Source organism: Rhinopithecus roxellana, chromosome 3 (genome assembly GCF_007565055.1).
Source record: "Rhinopithecus roxellana isolate Shanxi Qingling chromosome 3, ASM756505v1, whole genome shotgun sequence".
Lineage (NCBI taxonomy): Eukaryota > Metazoa > Chordata > Mammalia > Primates > Cercopithecidae > Rhinopithecus > Rhinopithecus roxellana.
The window spans coordinates 10,931,843-10,954,579 of record NC_044551.1 but is presented as its reverse complement, the minus strand read 5'-3'; the positions used below and the strand labels follow the sequence as shown (position 1 = coordinate 10,954,579).

Below are 22,737 nucleotides of genomic sequence, written 5' to 3'. Positions count from 1 at the left end.
TCAGAAAATCGACTAGCACACAATGATTCTGGTAAAACATATTATTAAAAAATGTAATAAAAACAAATACAAAACATAACTTACAAGTAATAAAATTATATACAGACAATCTTTTACACTATAATTCGAAACTGCTCCTCCAGCCATAGTGCTGGAAGATAACTCTGGTAAGTGAAGAAAAGCATACTTTGCGTTACTCTTACATATATTTTAGAAGCTATTTTCCTTGAAAAGAATTAAGCTAATAAAGTTTATATAACTTTATTGCACATTAGTCAAAAGATATTCACAGTTTTACAAACAACCAATAAAGTACATACTTCCATCAGAAATCCTAAACCTTGGATACCACTAAACTTCACGTGAACACCTGAACTGGCATCCTATCTCTAGCTGTATAACAATAGCCATGTCACCATACCTTTGATCTTCAGGTAATTTAGAAACAGAATATGGAAAAAGATTCCTACCTGTCATATAAGGGCTGTTATAAGGCTGACAGAGGACTATATAGATTCAATTTACTTTCATTTGCTTATTAATTTAACAGACATCTGTATCCATGCTCAAACCTTGTGCCAGACTCTGGGTATACAATACCACATACAATGCTCTATCCACCCTTAGGAGATTCTAACCCAAGATGGGGAGATGGGCATGTACACAAAGCAGTGCTACAGGCACTAACTGGGAGAAATACAGACAACGCCTAGTAGGGAGAGGAAGGAGTACTCAGTTCTGTCCAAGGAGAAAAGAAGGTAGTCAGAAACAGCTTCCTGCAAAGAGGCTACACATGAGCTCTGCTAATCCTCTCTGGGATCTCTCTACTCATTACAATCCCCTTATTCTTCCCCTCATCCTAAAACCAAGCGATGTCTCTATTCCTTTAACAGCTCCACAGTTTCTTATCTCAATTCTAAAATCGGAAAAGTTCTCAAAACCTGTACTTTCTTTCTAGCTTACTTGCTGGCAAAAGCTGACCTGAACTGAAGTAAGGTTCTTGATCAACAATATCCTTTCTACTTTTTGTAGGAAATGCTAATTAATAATTCCATCATCCAATCATCACCTAAGCCAGGAATTGAGACAGCCATGGCTTTCTCACTCTCACTCTCTGAACTCAACTGCACTAGGCTTTGTCAATTCTAGCCCTCAAATATGTATCCTACCTATTCCTTCCTCTTCTTCCCCCTGTAACTGCCTCAGCCAAGGCCTTCATCATCTCAGTCACACCATCTCAGTAATCTTCTGACTCCGCCTCTAACTGCACTACTCACAATTTAGCCTCCACATCATGGCCAGTTTGATTCTTCTCAAATGGACATCTGATCATGTAGTTTCCTTGCTTAAAACAGTCTGATGTCTCTGCACTATCTACACAAAAAGCCCAAACTCCTGAGCACAGTATGAAAGGTCTGCTAAGAGTCAGCCACCATTGAATACAATCTGTCTCCTGGCACTCTATTAAACATACACTGCAGCCACACAGAAATGCAGTTTCTAGGGGTTGCCAATCTGTTTCACACTCCTTGTCTTCACACTGCCCCTCTGCTCCTAAGTCCTCTTTCTTTTCCACCCCCTCACCTTGTTTCTTGTACCAGACCTACTTGTCAACTTCAAATCTAACGTAGCAAACCACATCATGCATCCTTCCCTTCCCCAGGTCCAGGCAACACTGTCATGCCCCTTCCTTCCACGCCCCGTCGATTTCTGGATATGAACTTAATGTTTATGCAGCCAGTATACTGAGACTCCTGGAATGCTGAAATCATTGCTTATCTCATGTCTAACACTGAACCTAGCACATAGTAGATGCTCAAAATAAGCTGGCTGATGAACAATCTTTTCAACTTTCCAGACAACGTCTCACCCTTTTCCTTCCTTATCAGCTCTCTCTGCACAGCAGCTCTGTTCTCCATCTCTTACAACTGTTCTTCCATTATTTCCTCTAACTTACACTCTTCTTTCCTTCTTCATTGTCAGAAGAGAAAGAGGACACACTTGGGAAGTGGAAAAAAAAAAAAAAAAAAACCTAGCCATTTCTCACTAATAACTTGACACCAAAAACATTTTGGACCTCATAACTCTTTGCTATGGGGGCTGCCCTGTGCATTGCAGGATGTTTAGTAGCATCACTGGCCTCTATCCACCAGAAGCCAGTAAAATTCCTGCCCACAAATGTCTCCAAAATGTCCCCCTCAGAGGCATAATCTCCCCTGATTGAGAACCAGTGCCCTAGACTGACTTTGCTTGGCTCCATCAGGAAGCAATAGGGAAAGGCTGATGGATGATCTCTTGCACTGACTTTCCTCCAGGTGAAAAATGACGAGGGAAGAAGATTCAGACTACATCAGTTTACTGTTCAGGGAGTGTGTGGCCAAGAAACATAGGCTGGAGTGACACTTCAAGGAAGGAAAGTACTCCACGGACCCAAGATGAATCCATTTTGTCATATATCAGCGTTCCAGATTTCAGGATTCATTTGTATTAATATTTTCCCAAGCTTCATTTATTTAGTGCCACTGAAATGACCTGCTAGAGGGATATAGGATACAGCAGTTTAATGCTATTAAATCCATTTCAAATCTTTTTTGAAAAAGAGATAGTGTTTAAAATTAATAAACTGACTAAAGCATTACACTATAAGTAGAAGGGAGGGAGGAACCACGTAAATTGCACAGGAAACCAGGACATCTTGGGATGAGAAAGAAGAAGAGACAGAACCCCAGTACAGTACCCACCTGTGGTCGACACGACGTTCTCGGGGCTTTCACTGCAGAGTTTGGACAACAGACTGGTTTTGCCAGAGCCTGTGAGGCCTATGCAAACCAGGTCATATTCTGGTCGTGCAGGTGGTGGTCCCTTGCAGCAAAGTGCTCTAAAACACTGCCAAAAGAAGGGGGGAAAATGTTCCTTTAAATGAGAGTGTGGAAATAAACCTTAGTCACATTTAAAATGACTGACTAAGTATTAAAAAGTAATTGAATAAACTATTACCTATAAGGAAGAAAATGGTAACTTTAGAACAGTGAAACCTAGAGACACCACTCTAGCCAAGTGATCAAAGTTAACATCCTTAGTTATGAAATGTTTTTCTACTTCATGGCTGCCTTCCTGCTATGGCAGGTGCACTGCAAAAAGCATGACATCATCCCACAGCTTTCCTGCCAAAACCACACAATCTGAATCTAAGCATGAGGAAATCAGATAAAGCCAATCTAAGGAGTATTCCATAAGGCAACTGGGCTGTTCTCCTCCAAAATACCAATGTCTTAAAAGTCAAAGAAGGACTGAGGAACTGTTCCATGTTAAAGAAGACTAAAAAGACATAATAAAAATGCAATACATCTTGGACTAGATCCTAGATCAAAAAGGAAAAGAAAAAAGCCATAAATGACATTATTGAGACAATAAGTGAACACTGAATATAGACTGCATATTAGATAAGAGTACTGTATAAGGTTAAATTTCCTGAATTTAATCAATGTACTGTGGTTATGTAAGAAAAATCATTGTTCTGAGAAAATATTCTAATTATTTATAATACCTCTAAGTATTTAGAGGTGAAGGGTCTTGATGTCCACAATTAACTGGCTCAGAAAAATTCTAAATCTCCAGCTCCATCTTTATCTGGTGAGGAGAGTGATAAAGTCAACATGGCAAAATATTAATGACTAGTGATGCTCAGTGAAGAGAATAGAGGAAAATTCCTTGTTCTGGTCTTACCACTGATATTATTTCAAAATACAAAGATTTTTAAAATCATTAAATAGAGTCTCTGTACATACCATTGCCTTTCTGGCCTTTGTTAAATTCTATTTCAGGTCAACCAACCAGGGTACTATGAACTGTAGTATAGTTTGTGCACTACACAAACCTGTTTGCTCTGTAAGAGTTAAAGACAAGGGAATCTGGGCCAGGCACGGTGGCTCACGCCTATAATCCCAGCACTTTGGGACCAGTCTGGCCAATATGGTGAAACCGTGTCTGTACTAAAAATACAAAAAAAAAAAAAAAAAAAAAAAAAAATTAGCCAGGCATGGTGGCAGGTGCCTGTAATCCCAGCTACTCAGGGGACTGAGGCAGGAGAATCACTTGAATCTGGGTGGCAGAGGTTGCAGTGAGCCAAGGTCACACCACTGAACTCCAGCATGGGCAACAAGAGTGAGACTCCATCTCAGAAAAAGAAAGGAAAGAAAGGAAAGAAACAAAGGAAAGAAAGGAAAGAAAGAAAGAAAGTCAGCCAAGAGGATTTGGGAGACAGGGTATCATTCGTGCAGCTTTTGATCTTTCTACTTATCCATAGGGGATAACGACGTGCCAGCTTATAGAGCCTGAAACATTTAGACCCTGAATGATTCATGAGAGAAAGAGGGAAAGGGGGAAACAGGGAGGAAAGAAGGCAGATCTACTCACCTCTGGGTCATCTGGAGATCATGAGAGAAGAGACCTATAAAAAAGTCTGTTGATTCATCTCACTCAGATAAAATCTGAATCCTAATTGGCTGTCATACTCTCGTAAATGAAGCTTGATTATCTCTCTCCCTCATTTCTCACATCTAATCAACAAATCCAGTTCATATGACCTTTGAAGTAGCTCTAGGATCTGTCCACTTCTGTCCAGCCCAGGCCATCATCACCTGGACAACATCAATATCCTCCCACTAGGTCCAGTATATTTGCGCTTGTGCCCCCTATTCTCCACACTGCAGCCACTGGATTGCTTATAAACAGAAAATCTGACCATACGTGCTTAAGTCATCCCAGTGATTTGCCCAGCTCTCCAGCCCAAACCCTTACCATGGTCTACCCCACACTCCATGATATGCTCCAGCCAAACTCACAAGTCGCATTGCCTTCACTCCCCTAGATCCTCCAGCCATTACCTCTCTTACCTCAATTGAGGCATCTAATATGCGGTTTCCTCTTTCCCCTATTCTGGACTTAGCCAACACTTCATCAATTTTAGGTCTCAACTTAATCATCCAGTCATCAGGGCAGTCTCCTCCAATCCTAAGATTGTGTTAGCAATTCACGTCAAGCTCTACAGGGCTTTTGTAAATTCATTACACAGACGATTGTAGTTTCTTACTAATCACCAGCCTGTAAGAACCATGTCTGTTCCCCTTCATCTCAGTACCCCCAGTGTCTAGCAGAGAACATGGCATAGAATCTACCCTCAGCAGATAATTGTTGAATGAAGAATGAACGACACTTAAATTTTACCTAAGCAAAGGAAAAAGAAAACATAGAGACTAATAGGATGCTTGATCTATGCTCTCTGGGCCCTCCACGCTTCAAGAAAATAATGTCAAAATAAGAAACCCTGGACTTTTTCACTTCACTTCAATGCCATTAGTTAGCCTAGTTCCCTAAATAGTGGTTTTGGTGTACAGGATCAACTTTCTTGGTAAATTAGAGCTTCTTTTTGTCCTAGATTCACTTTTCCTCCATTTTCAAGAGGTTCTGCCTGCTTCTGGCAAACAATTCCATGACCCATATTCTTCGTGGGTTTATTCACGCTAATTGTATTTCCTCTCAGTCTTTTCAAGCCTGAGTAGTCCTACTTATTTCAGTCTGTCTTCATCCTATGAGGTGTTCTTCTCTGTCCTTCCTTTAGTTCCAGCACACCCTCTCCCACAAGATTAATGACCATAACCACTAAGAGCATTCTAGACGCCAACACATCGCGTCGTGGATTCATATGAAGGCTGGCTGATACTGTCTGACTTTTACAAGCTTTTTTATAAAGTCTGTCTCCCAGACTCAGCATGAGAGTTTTTCTCAGAGATAGGTTTATTTATGTATGTATCTATTCCCTCAAAGATGGCCACTGGCTAGCAGCTGTTCAGACTTAGAAAAGGTCTTCCACATTCAATTAGGACAAAAAATCAAACTAGTCACAGTTTCTTTTATTGGGCTGCTTTGGTCTTGTTTGGGGTTCAAGGAGGAGAGATCCCATTCCTGCTCTAGAGGCCCTCATTCTCACTCAGCTCCTTCCTCTGGACTATCTCCTGGAGGAGGGCTGGCCTGACTATCATAAATCTTAAATATTGCATGAAACTGTATGTGACTGATTGCTAGAGCATCCTGCTTAAATTATTCATGTCATTATCACTCATATTTTTGCCAAACACTCCAGAATTTCATCTTCATGTTCTTTTTAAAATCCAGAGTATAAAAACTTTGTAGCCAACTCCATTCTATTTCACCTGTTTATTCTAGATCACCTAAGGCACTTCTGACATAAAAGATGATTTCACAATGATAGCAGTGATATTCTACTCCACTGTCTTTTCTCTTCTCTTTTTTTTTTTTTTTTTTTTTTTCCAGATGGAGTTTTGCTCTTGTTGACCGGTGCCTGGGCTGGAGTGCAATGGCACAATCTCAGCTCACAGCAACCTCCACCTCCCGGGTTCAACTGATTCTCATGCCTCAGCTTCCTGAGTAGCTGGGATTACAGGTATGTGCCACGACGCCTGGCTAATTTTTGTATTTTTAGTAGAGACGGGGTTTCACCATGTTGGCCAGGCTGGTCTCAAACTCCCGACCTCAGGGGATCCACCCACCTCAGCCTCCTAAAGTGCTGGGATTACAGGCGTGAGCCACCATGCCCAGCCTTCTCTTCTCTTTCTCAAGACGATCTCTCTCTGTCGCCCAGGCTGGAGTGCAGTGGGGTAATCTCCACTCACTGTAACCTCCAAATCCCAGTCTCAAGCAATCCTCCCACCTCAGCCTCCCAAGTAGCTGGGATTACAAGTGTGCACCACCACACCCAGCTAATTTTTGTATTTGTAGAGATGGGGTTTCACCATGTTGCTCAGGCTGGTCTCCAACTCCTGAGCTCAGGCGATCCACTCACCTCAGTTTCCCAAAGTCCTGAGATTACAGGCGTGAGCCACTGAGTCCGGCTTCTCTTCCCTTTTTATATTCTCACCAGTGATGTCATCTCCAGTCCCATGGTTTCAATCATATAACTGAATGTCATAAAGACATCCAACGTGACATCTCCCCCTGCACCTCCCCAAGCTCTTTCTCAAAGTCCAGGCTCTGCAGTTTCAGTTGTTCTATAAGAACCCAAACCAAAACTGAATAAAACAAAAGCCTCTCCACAAAACCACGGCTATGGAACTTAAAGGCTACATTGATAGTTATTACAAGGCAAAATCTTCTAAATAAATCACAGACTCTTAGAAATCAACATGTATTTGAAATGACTGAATAAATCATCCTATGGGTAACAGGAATAGTGTCAGATTTTTAGTCAACAAGATAAAACTTTTAAGAGTATGCTACTTCCAATGGGGAAGGAATGGTCATGTTTTCTGAGTCAGTTCCTAAAACTGTAAAGAGTTTTCATTTGTTTTTTGTTTTAAAACTTAATGAAGCTTTGGATCCTATAGTCAATTTACTTAAAATTACTCATTTTGGCCTCTAGACTATACTGTACCAAAGTTCATTGTATGTGTCTCCTACAGCAGCTCTTGCATTGTTAAGAGTAAGCCCTTTTCACTGGCGTACAATGCAAAACACAATGCTGTCGGCAGCCCTGACAGCAAGCGGCAAACTCAGGCCTCATTCCCAGGCCAGACACTAAGGCATTGTGTAACTCTGCTCAAGCCTCATAAACCTATCCATGCTTCAGTTTCCCCATGATTAACCAGTAACGTTTTAACACTCTCTGCCACTTCCTTTCTTCAGGAGGATGTTATGAGGCCTGGGTGCAATACATTATGCTACTAAGAAAGGCACCATACAGGTAAGTAACTGCTCATCACGATGTTCATTTTCCCAAGGTATCTTAGGTGATAGTTAGCTTCCTTAGACAAGGGCCTGGCCGCCCAATATACAGCCCAGACTGTAGTACCTCCAATAGCCCACAGCAGCCTCCACATGCTCCATTCTATCCCAGTTCAGCCCAAGACACGAAACACACACCACCTGTCCCCAATCCCCTGGTAGCAGCAAATAGAGAACAGAGCCAGTCTGAATATAAGTATACCCTCTGGGGGACCAACCAAGGTCATGGTCTCCATTGCCTAGACTGCTTCAGCTCACAGGCCTTTTCACACGGGGACAGTTATGACTCGGTCTTTTTTAAAAGAACCCAGTGTATCCACCATATTATGTCAGGACACAGGATGTTTCCCCATTCTGTGTACCCACAAACTTCTAGTGCTGTATTTGAAGAAACGGTGTGCCTAGGTCTTGAGAGAGGGCAAAGACCAGAATCACCAGTAATAACTGACTATATCGTAGACTTTGGACAAATCATATAATCATATAATCAACAGCTGAAATAATGGATTAGCTTAAAAGCAGAAGCAAACCCCTTAGAAATATGTGCTTAAAAAGGAAGGTGACTACAAATACTGGAAAGAAATGAAAGCAAACGATAAAATTACTAGAGTAAAATAAGGACTTGCATTTCAGTCTGATGACCTAGCACTAAGACAGCAAGATGATCTTAAAATGTCCCCATTTGTGATGGGAACAGAAAGAAGGTATTTATTTCCTGAACAGTGCCAGACATTTGGTAGGTCTAGCAGAGCACTGTACACAATTGGTACTTGATGAATAACCCCTCATGTCAACATTGCAAAGCACTAATTAAGCATTTAATTGTACATTTCATTTTCCTCTATATTTCTACCTTAATGACTCCAGCTACCCTCCAAATCACCACTATTCCTTCATATGATCTGAGCACTTAACGTTTCTATGCCACCCTGTTCTTGTGCACACAGAATAAAAGTTCCTCCCTACTTTCCTACTTGGCAAACTCCTACTCAAAGTTCTGTTTAAAGGGCACCTCCTCTGAGAAGTCTTCAATTTCCTCAGAGAGAAATAATCCTTTCTTCCACTTCTTGGTCCTGTACACACACTAGCACTACAGTTAATACTATGCCACATGTATTCTTTTCTAAGATTCACTGGCTGATAGAAATATGCACATAGACGCAAAGGCATATCCATTCTTGGTCCTATTATAGGTTCAAAAAGCTTAATTTTACAGCTACCAAGGGGTGGCCAGGCACCGAAGCAGAGCAGCAAAGTTGTTCTACAAATATGATGAGAATCTAGCTCAAATATAGATGAGAATCTAGCTCAAAATCCTCCCACTTTGGCACTGGCCCCTGCATTGCCAGTATTTCCTACCATCCTGTTTCGCTAAATTCCCAGCCCTTTGGGACATGGCATTTGTTTCAATTGATGCTCTGTTTTTCATCATGAATACATGATTTTATTCTGAGCATGATTTCAATTTGATTGAAGCTCTGTATAGTTGCTGGAAACTTTTCTTCAGTCGGCTTCGGGACCTCCCCACAGCCATACTACCCAAGCCCCACACTGTTTCCTTCTCATTTCAATACTGGTCTCGCCAGACAGAAACACAAGCTCTCCTATGACGGCTCACCAGGTCCTTTTCTATGTGGCCCAAGGGTGGGGCCAAGCACCTGCACTCAATAAATACTTGTTGGATTAACAAAACATCCATGAGTTGGTACCTAAAGGGAAGAGAAAAATCACCCATAATTTTAAGTGGATATATTTCTCACATAGTTGGCTTCCAAACCAAAAAGAGGCAGCTATTCATTCTGACCCTTCTCCAACTTTCATAATGAAGAAAAAAAAAGCTTCTAAAAATAAGTCAATTTCTAGACGTGTTTTCTAACACTAAGCATTGTTCAATGAGTAAAACATTAAGAAGTGCTTAAATATCTAAAATGACTTGATTTAGAACAAAATATTTTCCAGGTTAGTAACTGTCAGATATGGCTCTGTCTTTTGAAAATGCAAACCCCATACAAAATACAACACGCTACAAAATATGTTACAGGATTTGTCAGAGCTGCTTGAGCTCTGTAGGAGACACTGGGGACAGGTATCCTCATAAATTAAAAATAAAACCATATTGAACACCAGATATAAGTGACTTACGGGTATTAATGTATCCATTCCCTAAAAAGTGCTATATGATTTCAATTTAAAGGGAGGAAACTGAGGCTCAAAGAAGTTAAGTAACTTGCCTATGTGGAACAGGATTCAAACCCTGGCAGTCTGGCTCCTGAGCTGTTTTCCAAACTTCTGCAACTGATAAGCCTCTAATTTCTGAGGGCATGTCATGCACAGGAAACTTTAGATCCATTCTGTTTAGATAGAGGGCAACACAGAGATAAGAAAATGTACCAGAGAGCTATTAAGTGGCAGAGCTGAGGTTCATGGCAGAGCTAGGGTTTGAGCCAGGGTTATTCTGCTCCAGAGCCCTGGTTCATGCCCTCAAGTCAGGGATTAGAGCATCAGAAGTGGGGTGTTCTGTTCTTTTGAGGGAGTGAAAGAGTGCTTTAAGTAAGTTTGCCTGTGTAACTGAAGAGAAAAACACCGGGCAAAGGAAGGCAAAGATACAAGTCTTTGTATTGCTTCTTTACTTATACCAGCAGGTTTATGGCTAAAGTATCTCTCATTCCAGGCAAAAGGGGCCTGCAGCTGTCTTGGAGTTAGAGGAGTTGGGTGAGAAATAGCATCACTAAGGTTCTTGCCCTGCTGAATTAGAGAGCACGGGAGGAAGAGGAGAGGAGACTGACTGGGATGGAAGAAAAGGGGGTACCAAAGTCCTGCTGGCTTCTCTCTTTCACACTGTTTGCTTCTTTCATTTAACCCTTTATTGTCCTCTGGAAAGGACAAAACTTATGTATTAAGAGAAGCCAGTCAGGTGCGGTGGCTCACGCCCGTAATCCCTGCACTTTGGGAGGCCAAGGTAGGTGGATCATTTGAGGTCAGGAGTTCAAGACCAGCTTGACCAACGTGGTGAGACCCTGTCTCTACTAAAAATACAAAAAGTAGCCAGGCGTGGTGGTATGTGCCTGTAGTCCCAGCTACTTAGGAGGCCGAGGCAGGAGAATTGCTTAAACCTGAGGGACTAAGGTTGCAGTGAGATGAGATCATGCCACTGCTCTCCAGCCTGGGCAACACAGCGAGACTGTCTTGAGAAAAAAGAAAAAAGAAAAAAAAGAGAAGCCCATGTGAGCTGCAGAGATTTCCAATCCTAAGCATAGCAGTAAGGAAAAAAATCTCTTTTGAAACAGCCTCAAATTATATGCATATATAAATTATACCTTAAAATATATGTGTATATAAATTATATCTCAATAAAGTAAAATAAATAAGCAAATACTAGATAAAATATGTTGGAGGAGAGTATAGGAGAAAATATATGAATAAACTGGGTTATGCAGAAAGGCATGTGAAGGAGAAGGTCTATAATGAGCATGCAATCTCTCAGCTAATCCTATCTTTCTAGTTGTAAGAAGAGAAACAAAAATCAAATATGCTTCGATGTCTTAGGGTGACTACTGGTTCTTGCAAACAAGTTCAAAATGGCATCTATAGCAAGAGAAATAATAAACAGGGCAAGGGAGTGCTGTCAAGAGGCCCCTGGCTGCCAGACAGAAGACTTCTCCATGTTCCAAGAGCAACCTATGTTTTGAGGTGGAAATCCTGTCATCCTTTAGACCCTAGTGGGAAAAAAAACAACAAATTGTTTTTACAGAAGGTGGGTCAAACCTTTCAGCCATGTGGGCTGCTGGGAGCACACAGATGAAGGCTTTGGACTGGAATTGTCCCAGGGCTGAGGCTTCTGGCCAATACATCACACTGCCTCAGGACACTAAGTCTGTCTTTGCCTTCCCCTTTGTATTTCTCAATCCACATTCCTTTTTGGGGTGAAATACTCCATTATTTCTGCTTTGTTCTGGGCTGTCTCCTGTCTCTGTCCCTATTAACTCGTGGCAACAAAAGAAACAAACAGAAGCAGGGGATTTCATGCTTAGCAGCTATAGACATTGGCCTCGCGGCTTTGCAGAGGGGCAGACATCTGAGACTTTGAATGGAAGAGAGTGCCGCTGCGCTGAACCAGACCTGGGGCCCACGTGGCTCCCAGTCTGCATCAGTCATCCCTGATCAGTGGCTTTCAAGAGTCTTGGTATGTGGAATTCAAAATGAACCAAAAAGGGAAGTTTTAAAAGTTAGGGCATGTATCTGATGATTAGATTTAAAGAAATGAAGTCAAGCTTCTCATATAATTCCCAGGTATGCATAATTTCACATCTTCTCACACTGGAAATAGATCAGAGGAATAGGATTTTTTTTCTTTTACTAGGAAAGGATACTAAGTAAAAAAAAAAAATGTTTCTTTTTAAAAAAATCTAATTCTTATATTGTAATGGCTTGATGGGAAAAAATCAATTTTTATAATAACAGAATTATGCAATAAAACCAGCAATAAAATACCCAGGCATGAATGTCTGTAATGAGACCTAAGCTTTATATGCCACATTCACAAACATCTCCAAATCGGGGCCTCACCTAGGTCAGTTTCAGACCATGCACTACTTTTTCCTAAAGAGCAAAGTAATACAGTTTAAAGGAAAGTGAATGAGAAACTAATGCATTTTACAGCAAATCTCTTTTTTTGGTGATTACCTGAACAGAACATTTCTAAACAGGAAGTAGGGCATAAAAATACACAAACACTTTTAACATTCCTTACCAAGGGCATTTTCTATATTTTATACACTTGAGAAGGGTCAGGACATGGAAACATTTAAAAGGAGCTAGGTGGCCGGGCACAGTGGCTCATGCTGGTAATCCCAGCACTTTGGGAGGTCAAGGGAGGATGATCACTTGAGGCCAGGAGTTCGAAACCATCCTGATCAACATAGCGAGACTCCATCTCTTCAAAAGAAAAATTTTAAAATTAGCCAAGTGTGATGGTGTGCACCTGTAGTCCCAGATCCTGGGGAGGGTGAGGCAGGAAGATTGCTTGAGCCCAGGAGTTCAAGGCTGCAGGGAGCTATGATTGTGCCACTGCACTCCAGCCTAGGGAACAGTAACACTGTCTTAAAAAAAAAAGACAGAGAGAGAGAGCGAGAGAGTGCTAGGTTCCATAAGTAGACCTTCAATTGGATTTAAATATCACCACAAAAATCCCTAGGAGGAAAGATCTCAATGAAGTAGATTCTTTCCATTCTTTGTGCTTTTGGAACTGAAGCTAGAAAGGCTTCTAACAAAAAAAAAAAAAAAAGGAAAACAAACCAAAATCATTTTTCTTGTAATCCCTAAAAGTGGAAATCCTATTCTATTCTTCACTTAACAATCTTTTAGGCTCCATAAAGATGGAGCTCATTCCCACATATTCTACTAGTCACTAGTTCCTACGGATCTGTCCAACTTTGCCTCTATTATTTCCCCATTCCTCCCAGACCCCAGTGCCTTTCTTTGTTCAAGACATCACCACAGTCCTTTGGATAACCACACTATCTTTTCTCCTAACTGGTGTCATTAGCTCAGGTCTTATCCTACTTCAATTCAGTCTCCAGAATACTATGTTTTTCCCCTGACTTAAAACCTTTGGCCGGGCGCGGTGGCTCAAGCCTGTAATCCCAGCACTTTGGGAGGCCGAGACGGGCGGATCACGAGGTCAGGAGATTGAGACCATCCTGGCTAACACGGTGAAACCCCGTCTCTACTAAAAATACAAAAACTAGCCGGGCGAGGTGGTGGGCGCCTGTAGTCCCAGCTACTCGGGAGGCTGAGGCAGGAGAATGGGGTAAACCCGGGAGGCGGAGCTTGCAGTGAGCTGAGATCCGGCCACTGCACTCCAGTCCGGGCGACAGAGCGAGACTCCGCCTCAAAAAAAAAAAAAAAACCTTTCTATAGCCACCCACAGCTGTTGGGATAAAGTACAGACAAGGAGCTTTATGATCTGACCTTTGCCTTCATTTCTGGCATCCAATAGTTGTTATGCAGACCACGTGAAATAACGTCTATAACAGCTAAAACATGGTTTGACACACAAAACTTGATAATAATATTAATCATTATTTTTCCCACCATATACATGGCCCTCAAGGCAATCATATGCACCTTCATGCAGTTTCTGATCCATTCTCTTTCCTGCTCTATGTCAGCAAAGGGGCTGACCCTCTGCTTATACATCCTTCCTCAGTATTTTCCTCTGGCTGGCTCTTAGTTATCCTTCAAAATTCAGCTCAATGATTATTTCTTGCAAGACAACTTCTGTGACTCTCAGACTGATTTAGATGACCTTCTCCAAACTCCCTGAGTACCTTTTCTATTTCACTGTCATAACACTCATCATTCTGTCAAGTACAGTTGATTTGTCATTCATCTTCCCCCACTGGACTTAGAGCACTTGAATGTAGGCGCTACTTTTAATTCAACTTTGGACCATGAGTGTCTGACCAAGCCACGTGGCCGGATGTGCTCCTCAGTGATGTACGTGGCTATGATTAAAAGCATAGTTAGACAAGCCTGAAATCAAACCCTATGGCAATTAGGACAAGTTACTTCACTGACAGCTAATCTAGAAAATAGGGATCATCTCACAGGATTGCTGGGAGTAGCAAATAAGGTACGGTATATAAAATGCTCAGCACAGTACTCAATAATCAAGAGGTGTTATTATCATCATGAGTGCTAATATTAGATTTTTCACTTACAATAGTGTTTTCCCAAAGAAAACTTATTTTTATGACCACACATTAGGGATTCTTTTCGCAGTAGATAATTAAAGATGATTCAGGGTTTGGCCTTATTTTAACATCAATTTGGTCAAAGATCTGATATGATATGCCAATCCTAATGGTGGCTAATGACATACAGGCAGTCCTTTTGGTTTGCAATAATAACAACAATTAAAAGGTCATAGTATGACATATAGTGGGACAATCGTTGGATTTTTTTCTTCCCCTAAAGGTGAAAACCCCTAAAAACACACTTTCAAGGATTACTGGTCTATCCTACCAGTTAAATCAACTCTCTTTGAATATAAATTTCTATGTAGACCTAGACAAAAGCATAACAGAGCAGAAGTGTCCGTAATCCCTGTACATCCTCAAGTCACATTGCTTTAACTGCTGACAAAGACAAATGTTTACTATGGTCTAGCGCGGAGAAGCCAATACAGTGAGCGAAATGCTATCTCGCCTCACACATCAGCACACGTGCCAGACAGGTTCTGATTGCAAAGTCTGTTATTGGTGATGAGAGAGGCAGAGAGGGCACAGCTGGATATTTCAGATCCACAGCTGAGCTGGCAGCAGTGGGAGTTCAAGTCATCTTCTCACTTGAAAAGCTGGAATGAATCTGTGAGAGTTATTTAAAGGTGTGCTTTATTAAAGAGGCACTTTCTGACTACTGTCAAACTTCACGAGCAAAAGCTGAACACATAGATAAAGGCAGATCTATGTGGGGTCACCTATTAGATGTCAACTGATCTCTTTCAGCACCCACAAATCACTTATTGAAAATGAAATACCAAAAAAAAAGTTTCCCTTCAAGATTAAATGTAGCACGTGGACTTAATTTATATTACTAATGCTTTTAGTATTTGCTTTATATTATTCCCTGAAATTAGTACAGGCACAAATGCCTTAAATTATGTTTCTTGAATTTATAGCCCAAATTACACAGATTATACAAGTACCATATACGGATTCATGAAGATATTAGAGAGGCTCCATGGGCCTTATACATTTAACTAGAGCTTTACTAGAATAGTCTCAGTAGCATTCACTTTTATTTTTTATTTTTTATTTTTTATTTTTTTGTCAAACAAAGCACTCACTCTATCAAAGGAGTTCTCAAACTACCAGGAAAATATGATACTTGAACATCCCAAGTGTTTCTTAAAAAGAGATATCCTCATTTTCCTTTTGTACAAAACAGGGTTCAGATTGCAAATAACAAAAAAGCAATTCATTGGAAGAATACTGATAATTCACAGAATTGATGAGAAGGCTAAAGAACAGCAAGAACCAAGGCATCCCAAGGTAACATTATTATAAGTTTAGGAGTTGCCACTTATGCTAACTGCTTGCCACCCTGCACCAAACTCCACTGCAGCCACCAGAATGACATGAGATGGCTCCAACCCCGTGCGGTGTGCTACTGAGCTGGGGTATCTAACCAGCCAAGCCTTGCTGGGTCTCATGCTGGGGCCCTGGCTACCAGGTTGTTGAGGAAAAAACTGCTGCCCCCTACCATCAGCAATGGAAGGAGGGAACCCTGATTCCAAGTTCTTGTGGGATTTTGTCCAAAGCAGGGCAGCCAAAACCAGTATCAACTATACATTTGGTCCACTGGCCCAACAGACAGCAGAACTTATCTAATACTACAACTGAAGGACATAAAACAGAACATATTTATTCATCTTCCAATTCCACAGACTGATTCTGATGGAATGTGCCAGAGTCTTGGGAATGGCTAAGAGTCAGTCTGAACCAAGGCAGGGGACAGGATGAGGGCTGGTAGAAAACCTAGAGTGAATTTTCCTGAGCAAACACATTTTGCCCTCTCAGTGTCCCACTTGTTATTTAATACTCAGCTCTCCTATTCTACATGTACTCCCTTCTCCCTTTTTATTTTCCTAATGATAAATTATTACATGTAAGAACATGAGGCTGGCTGTGAATGTAGAGGAGGCAAATGCCTGGCAGTTCTTAAGTTCATACTTGCATATTTTTGCTTTCCTTTCACCTTCAATATCTTATGGGGAGAAAATGGGACAGGACATACTTGAAGCCATGTGTAACACCTAGCTTTTGTTAATTAAACACAAAAACTCAGTGGGACAGTCTGAGCTATTGTTTGTCACTAGCAGTGTGGATAGGTATAAACTCCTTAAGGATGTGTGACTAGCCATTCTTTTCTTTCTTTCTTTTTTAAATAAAACCATTCTGGTTTTCAACATGTTTGTCTAAGTAAGGTACAATCCTTCAAGTCTCCCTTTTCCAATTTGCAAATCACACCATAATTGTAAAGCAACTGTTACAACAAGAACAAAAAAAACTACTCATCTGGAACATGCAACAAAAAATAGAGCAGTCATATTTATGGTTAGCAATAAATAAATAAAGGTCCTTGGCTAACAAACTCAGCTTTCCCAAAAGGAAAAAAACCTGAAAGCTCACAGTAAACTATCATGTTAAGAAAAAGCAGTGGGGGAATGGGAGTGGGAGGTAAAGGATTAGGTAAAGGCATGTGTTTTATAGAAAAGGACATTAGGCCTCATTTGCTTGGTGAATCTGTGGAAATAATTTATGATATTCTATACAAGGAATTATGACTCCATCCTGAACAGACTGCTTATCTCCTCATGGCTCTTCATAAGCAAGAAAGGGCATGCTCATGACTCTTTGACTTTAGTGTTAACATTGATTTTATAATTACAATAATATTGGATACCAAGGTCCTCAAGGGAATTATTCATGGACAAATTAGAGACAGTATTTGCCAGAGATAAAATATTCATCACCAACAGAGTACATAAAATGTATCTGAGAGGATCAGGGCTCACTTGGGACCTACACAAGAGGAATAAGACATCACCAGAAAAATGCAAGAACTCTCTGATATGTAAAAATCTGAAACAAAGAATGTCAGTCTTAACAAATTCTGCACATATTAAAATAAGACCTCATTGTCACATAATCTGGGGGCATTCCGGTAGGGTGAGAATAAACAGCTGCCCTGAAATTTTCTTAGAGGGCTTCCAAAGCAAATACATAACAAGGACCCCACAGCTCTCTTTTTAATCCTATTAATTTTAAATTTCTGACATCGCAAACTTCTCTTTGCCTAAGGGTTATGTCTCAAGCTAACCATTTTTTTGTGCAATCTTTAAGGTTTTCTATATGGTTTTCTACATACAGGTTCATATCACTGGCAAAGTCAACGTCCAAAAGTAGGTTGCACGTCTGTACACTGATAATTAACAACCTGAAAAGGAAATTATGAAAATAATTCCATTTATAATAGCATGTAAAAGAATAAGACACTTAAGAACTAACTTAACCAAGGAGGTGAAAAGCTTGTACAATAAAAGCCACAAAACATTGCTGAAAGAAATTAAAGAAGATACAAATAAATGGAAACACATCTTATGTTCACGGACAAAAGACAATAATGTTAATCTGTCAACACTAACCAAAGGGATTCAATGCAATCCTATCAAAATCCAAATAATTTTTTATGGAAATAGAAAAGCCCATCCTAAATTCATATGGAATCACAAATGACAAAACAATCTTGAAAACAAAGAACAAAGCTGGAGCTCCAGACTCGCACATCCAGATTTCAAAACAAACATACGGTAACAAAAAGAGCATGTTATTAGCATAAACACAGACATATAGACCAATGAAATAGAATAGAGATCCCCAAAATAAACCTTTGCATGTATGGTCAAATGATTTTGGGCAAGGGTGACAAGACCATTCAATGGGAAAGAATGGTCTTTTCAACAAATGGTGCTAGGAAAACTGGATATGCACATGCAAAAGAATAAAGTTGGACCCTTACCTAATGCCATATACAAAAGTTAACTCCAAATGAATAAAAGCACTAAATGTAAGACCTAAAAGTATAAAAAACATAGAAACATAGAAAGTTTTTTCTTAGAAAAAACATAGGACAAATGCTTCATAACTGAATTTGGCAATAATTTGTTGGACATGATACCACAGACACAGATGAAAAAAGAAACAATAGGCAAATTGGACTTTATCAAAACTAAAACAGTTGTTACAACAAAAGAAAATGTCAATAGTGTAAAAAGGCAGTCTATAGAATGGGAAAAAATATTTGTAAATCATATCTGTAATAAGAGATCAATGTCCAGAATATGTAGAGAACACCTAACACTGAACAATAAAAAAAAAACTCTGTTCAAAAATGGACAAAGAATTTGAAAAGACATTCCTCCAAAGAAGATAAACAAAAGGCTAATTAAGTATACGAAAAGATGCTCAATATCACTAATCATCAGGAAAATGCAAATCAAAACTACAGTGAGGGCCAGGTGTGGTGGCTCACACCTATAATTCTAGAACTTTGGGAGGCAAGGCAGGTGGATCCCTTGAGGTCAGGAGTTTGAGAACAGCCTGGCCAACACGGTGAAACCCCGTTTCTACTAAAGATACAAAAAAATTAGCCAGGCGTGGTGGTGCACACCTGTAATCCCAGCTACTCAGGAGGCTGAGGCAGGAGAATTGCTTGAACCCAGGAGGAGGAGGTTGCAGTGAGCCAAGATCACCCCACTGCACTCCATCCTGGGTGACAGAGTGAGACGCTGTCTCAAAAAAAAAAAAAAAAAAAAATTTTGGTGAGATATCATTTATTAAAACATCCATTAGGATGGCCACTGTCTTGGTCTGTTCCTGTTGCTATAACAAAATATGTAATTTACAAAGAACAGAAGCTTATTTTCTCACAGTTCTGGAGGCTGGGAAGTCCAAGATCAAAGCACTGGCATTTTGTGTCTGGTGAGAGCCTTCTGCTACATCTTCACATGGCAGAAGACAGAAGGGCGAAAAGGCCTAGCTAATTTCCTGGAAGCACTGGATAAAGGTATTAATCCCATTCATAAGGCCATAGCCCCCAGACTTAATAACTTCCTGAAGGCCTCACCTTTTAATACCATCACATTGGGTCTTAGGTTCCGACATATGAATTTTGGGGAGGACATGCACATTCAAATCATAACAGCTACTATCAGAGTAATGAAAAATAACAAGTGTTGACAAGGATATGGAGAAATTAGAACCCTGTACACTGCTGGGGAGAATGTAAAATGATACAGCAACTGTGAAAAACAATATGGCAGTACCTCAAAAAATTAAAAGTAGAATTATCATCTGATCCAATAATGCCATGTCTGGGTATATACCCAAAAGAACTGAAAGCAGGATCTGGAAGAGTTATTTGTACACTCATGTTCATAGCAACATCATTCATAACAGCTAAAGCACGGAAGTACCCTATATGTCCATCAACAAATAAATGGATAAGCAAAATGTGATATAGACATATAATGGATTATTATTTAGCCATAAAAAAGAAGGAAGTTCTGACATGTGTTACAGCATGTTTCAACCCTGAGGACATAAGACTAAGTTAAATAAGCCAGCCAGCCATAAAAAGGACAAACACAGTTTGACTCTACTTACATAAGACAGAATTAGTCAAAGTCGTAAAGACCAAATGTAGAATGGTAGTTACCAGGAAACAAGGAGGTGGATACAGAGAGTTATTGTTCAATGGGTATAGAATTTCGGTGTTACAAGATGAAAACGAGTTATGAAGATGTATGGTGGTGATGGTGGTGATATAATATTATAAATGTATTTAATACCACTGAGCTGCATACTTAAAAATAGTTAAGATGGTGAATTTTATATGTATTTTACAAAACTAAAAAAAAATTTTTTGAAAAAAAAAATCCCACAACAATTTATAACTCATCCCAAACCTATTCCTCCTGAAACTTTCCTCCTTAGTTAACAACAGCTCCATTTTCTCAGTTGCTCAGGCCAAAAACTCTAGAATAATCCTTGGCACCTCTTTTTCTCTCAAACCACACATCCAATCAATCAGAAAATTCTGTCAGCAATAGCTTCAATATATATCCAGACTCCAACTACTTCTCACCACCTCTACCCTTACCACCCCAATCTAAGCCACCATCATCTGTTGCTTTGATTATTCCAAAAGCCTCACACTGGCTTCCTGCTTTCACTCAAACCTCCCTATAGTCTATTTACAGCACAGTAGCCAGAGTTATCCTGTTAACATATGTCAGATCAAGTCTCTTTTCCACTCAGAATACTCCAAAGTCTCCCATCTCACTCAGGCTAAAAATGGAAGCCCTTATAGCAGACTAAAAGGTCCTACAAAAATCTGCCTCTTTCCTCATTCCTCCCCGACTTCTAATTATTTCTATGACAATATCTACTACTATTTCTTCCCTCAGTCAGTTGCTCCAAGCAAACTGGCCTTCTTGCAGTTTCTGACCCACGCTCAGTAACATCCAACTTCAGGACCTTCGTACTTGCCATTCCCTCTGCCTAGAAATCTCTTGCCCTAGAATACACATGATTCATAGTCACTCCTTTATGTTGTTTGGGTCTCTACTCACGTATCACCTTTTCAGTGAGACCTGCCCTGATCACTTTTAAAAATGGCACATGTACCCTAGAACTTAAAAGTATTTTTTTTTTTTTTAAGGGCCAGGTGCGGTGGCTCATACCTGTAATCCCAGCACTTTGGGAGGCCGAGGCGGGCAGATCACAAGGTCAGGAAATTGAGACCATCCTGGCTAACACAGTGAAACCCCGTCTCTACCAAAAATACAAAAAATTAGCCAGGCGTGGTGGCGGGCGCCTGTAGTCCCAGCTACTCGGGAGGCTGAGGCAGGAGAATGGCGTGAACCTGAGAGGTGGATCTTGCAGTGAGCCAAGATCGCACCACTGCACTCCAGCCTGGGTGACAGAGCGAGACTCCGTCTCAAAAAAAAAAAAAAGTCAAAAAAAAAAAAAAAAGTGCAACCTCTCCCACCACCACATGTTCTATCCCCCTTATGTTTTCCCACAGAACTTACTGACTTCTTACTTACTCAGTAAGTTACTTATTTATTTGTTTATTGTCAGTCTTCCCTCACTAGAACGTAAGTCCCTTGATGGCAAGATTTTTTACAATTGTTTTATTGAATTATTTCCTAACCTTTTATCATCCGACAGAGGTTGATGGAATTCTGTATTCTAGCCACATTTTTCTTGAATGGAAGGAACATAGTTCCTTTTCAATCACATTCTATTAAATTTGGCAAATCTTATACTTTTATGTGACTCCTCCTGTGTTTTGTCTTCCCCTAGAATTATAACACTAAGGTCATGCTAATGACAAAGAGTTGGGGTGGGGGGCGGGTCTAGACAGTTTTATTTTCTAATCTTTACAAGAAGACACAAGAGGAGAAACCAGTCTTTTGAGAGAAAAAACAGAAAACGTTAAGTGTCATGGAAGTAAGAAAACTTAAGTGTTTCAAGAGCGGGGAGGTAAGCAAGTAAGATGAATGCTTCTAAGTAGTAGTTAGATCAGAACACACAGATAACCATTGTATCTAGAAATATGGAGGATATCGGTGATCTTCACCAGCACCATCTTACTGGGGTGGTAAAGACAGAAATCAAGGGTATGTATTTAGGTCCAGTGACACTTTTCATTTGACATGTTTCACATAGGATATTCCTTCCATTCCCATGGCTTCAACTATTTTGATGACTTCTGAATCCCATATTGCTTCAATGTCCCATTCTGCAGAGCCAAACTAGAGTTTTTAAACTTCCTGTTAAACATCTCTATCTAGATATCCCTTCGGTACTCTCAAACTAATAAAAATCGAAATTCAGTATCAATCCTACAACCCACAAAAGAAACTTCTTCCTTTTTTCTATATTTCCTGTTTCAGTAAATTGCTGCATCATCCAATCCATCACCCAAAGCTTATCCTCAATCCTGTGTCTCTCACAATGTCTAAAATTGATGCAAGTCTCCTATTTGTATTGATTTCACCTCTTAAATATTTCTGTAATACTCTAATCCAAGGGACCTCAACCCCCAGGCAGCGAACTGGTACTGGTCCATGGCCTGTTAGGAACCAGGCCTCACAGCAGGAGGTGAGCAGCACCGGGGCAAGGGAGCACTGTGGCTTGAGCTCCGCTTCCTATCAGATCAGCTACAGCATTAGATTCTCATAGAAGCGGGAACCCTACTGTGAACTGCACATGTGAAGGACCTAGGTTGCTTATGAGAATCTAATGCCTGATGATGTGAGGTGTAACAGTGTCATCCTGAATCCATCCCCTCTACCCCAGTCGA

General features: G+C 40.4%; 1 protein-coding gene across 1 annotated transcript in view; it reads right to left on the bottom strand.

The window, feature by feature from the left end:
• ARL15 (ADP ribosylation factor like GTPase 15) overlaps nucleotides 1–22,737 on the bottom strand; it is a 447,710-nt gene that overhangs the window by 306,350 nt on the left and 118,623 nt on the right. Inside the window, exon 2 of the mRNA XM_030927753.1 lies at nucleotides 2,742–2,886. Within this exon, the coding sequence (XP_030783613.1) occupies nucleotides 2,742–2,886 (145 nt within the window). The remainder of the gene's footprint in view (nucleotides 1–2,741; nucleotides 2,887–22,737) is intronic.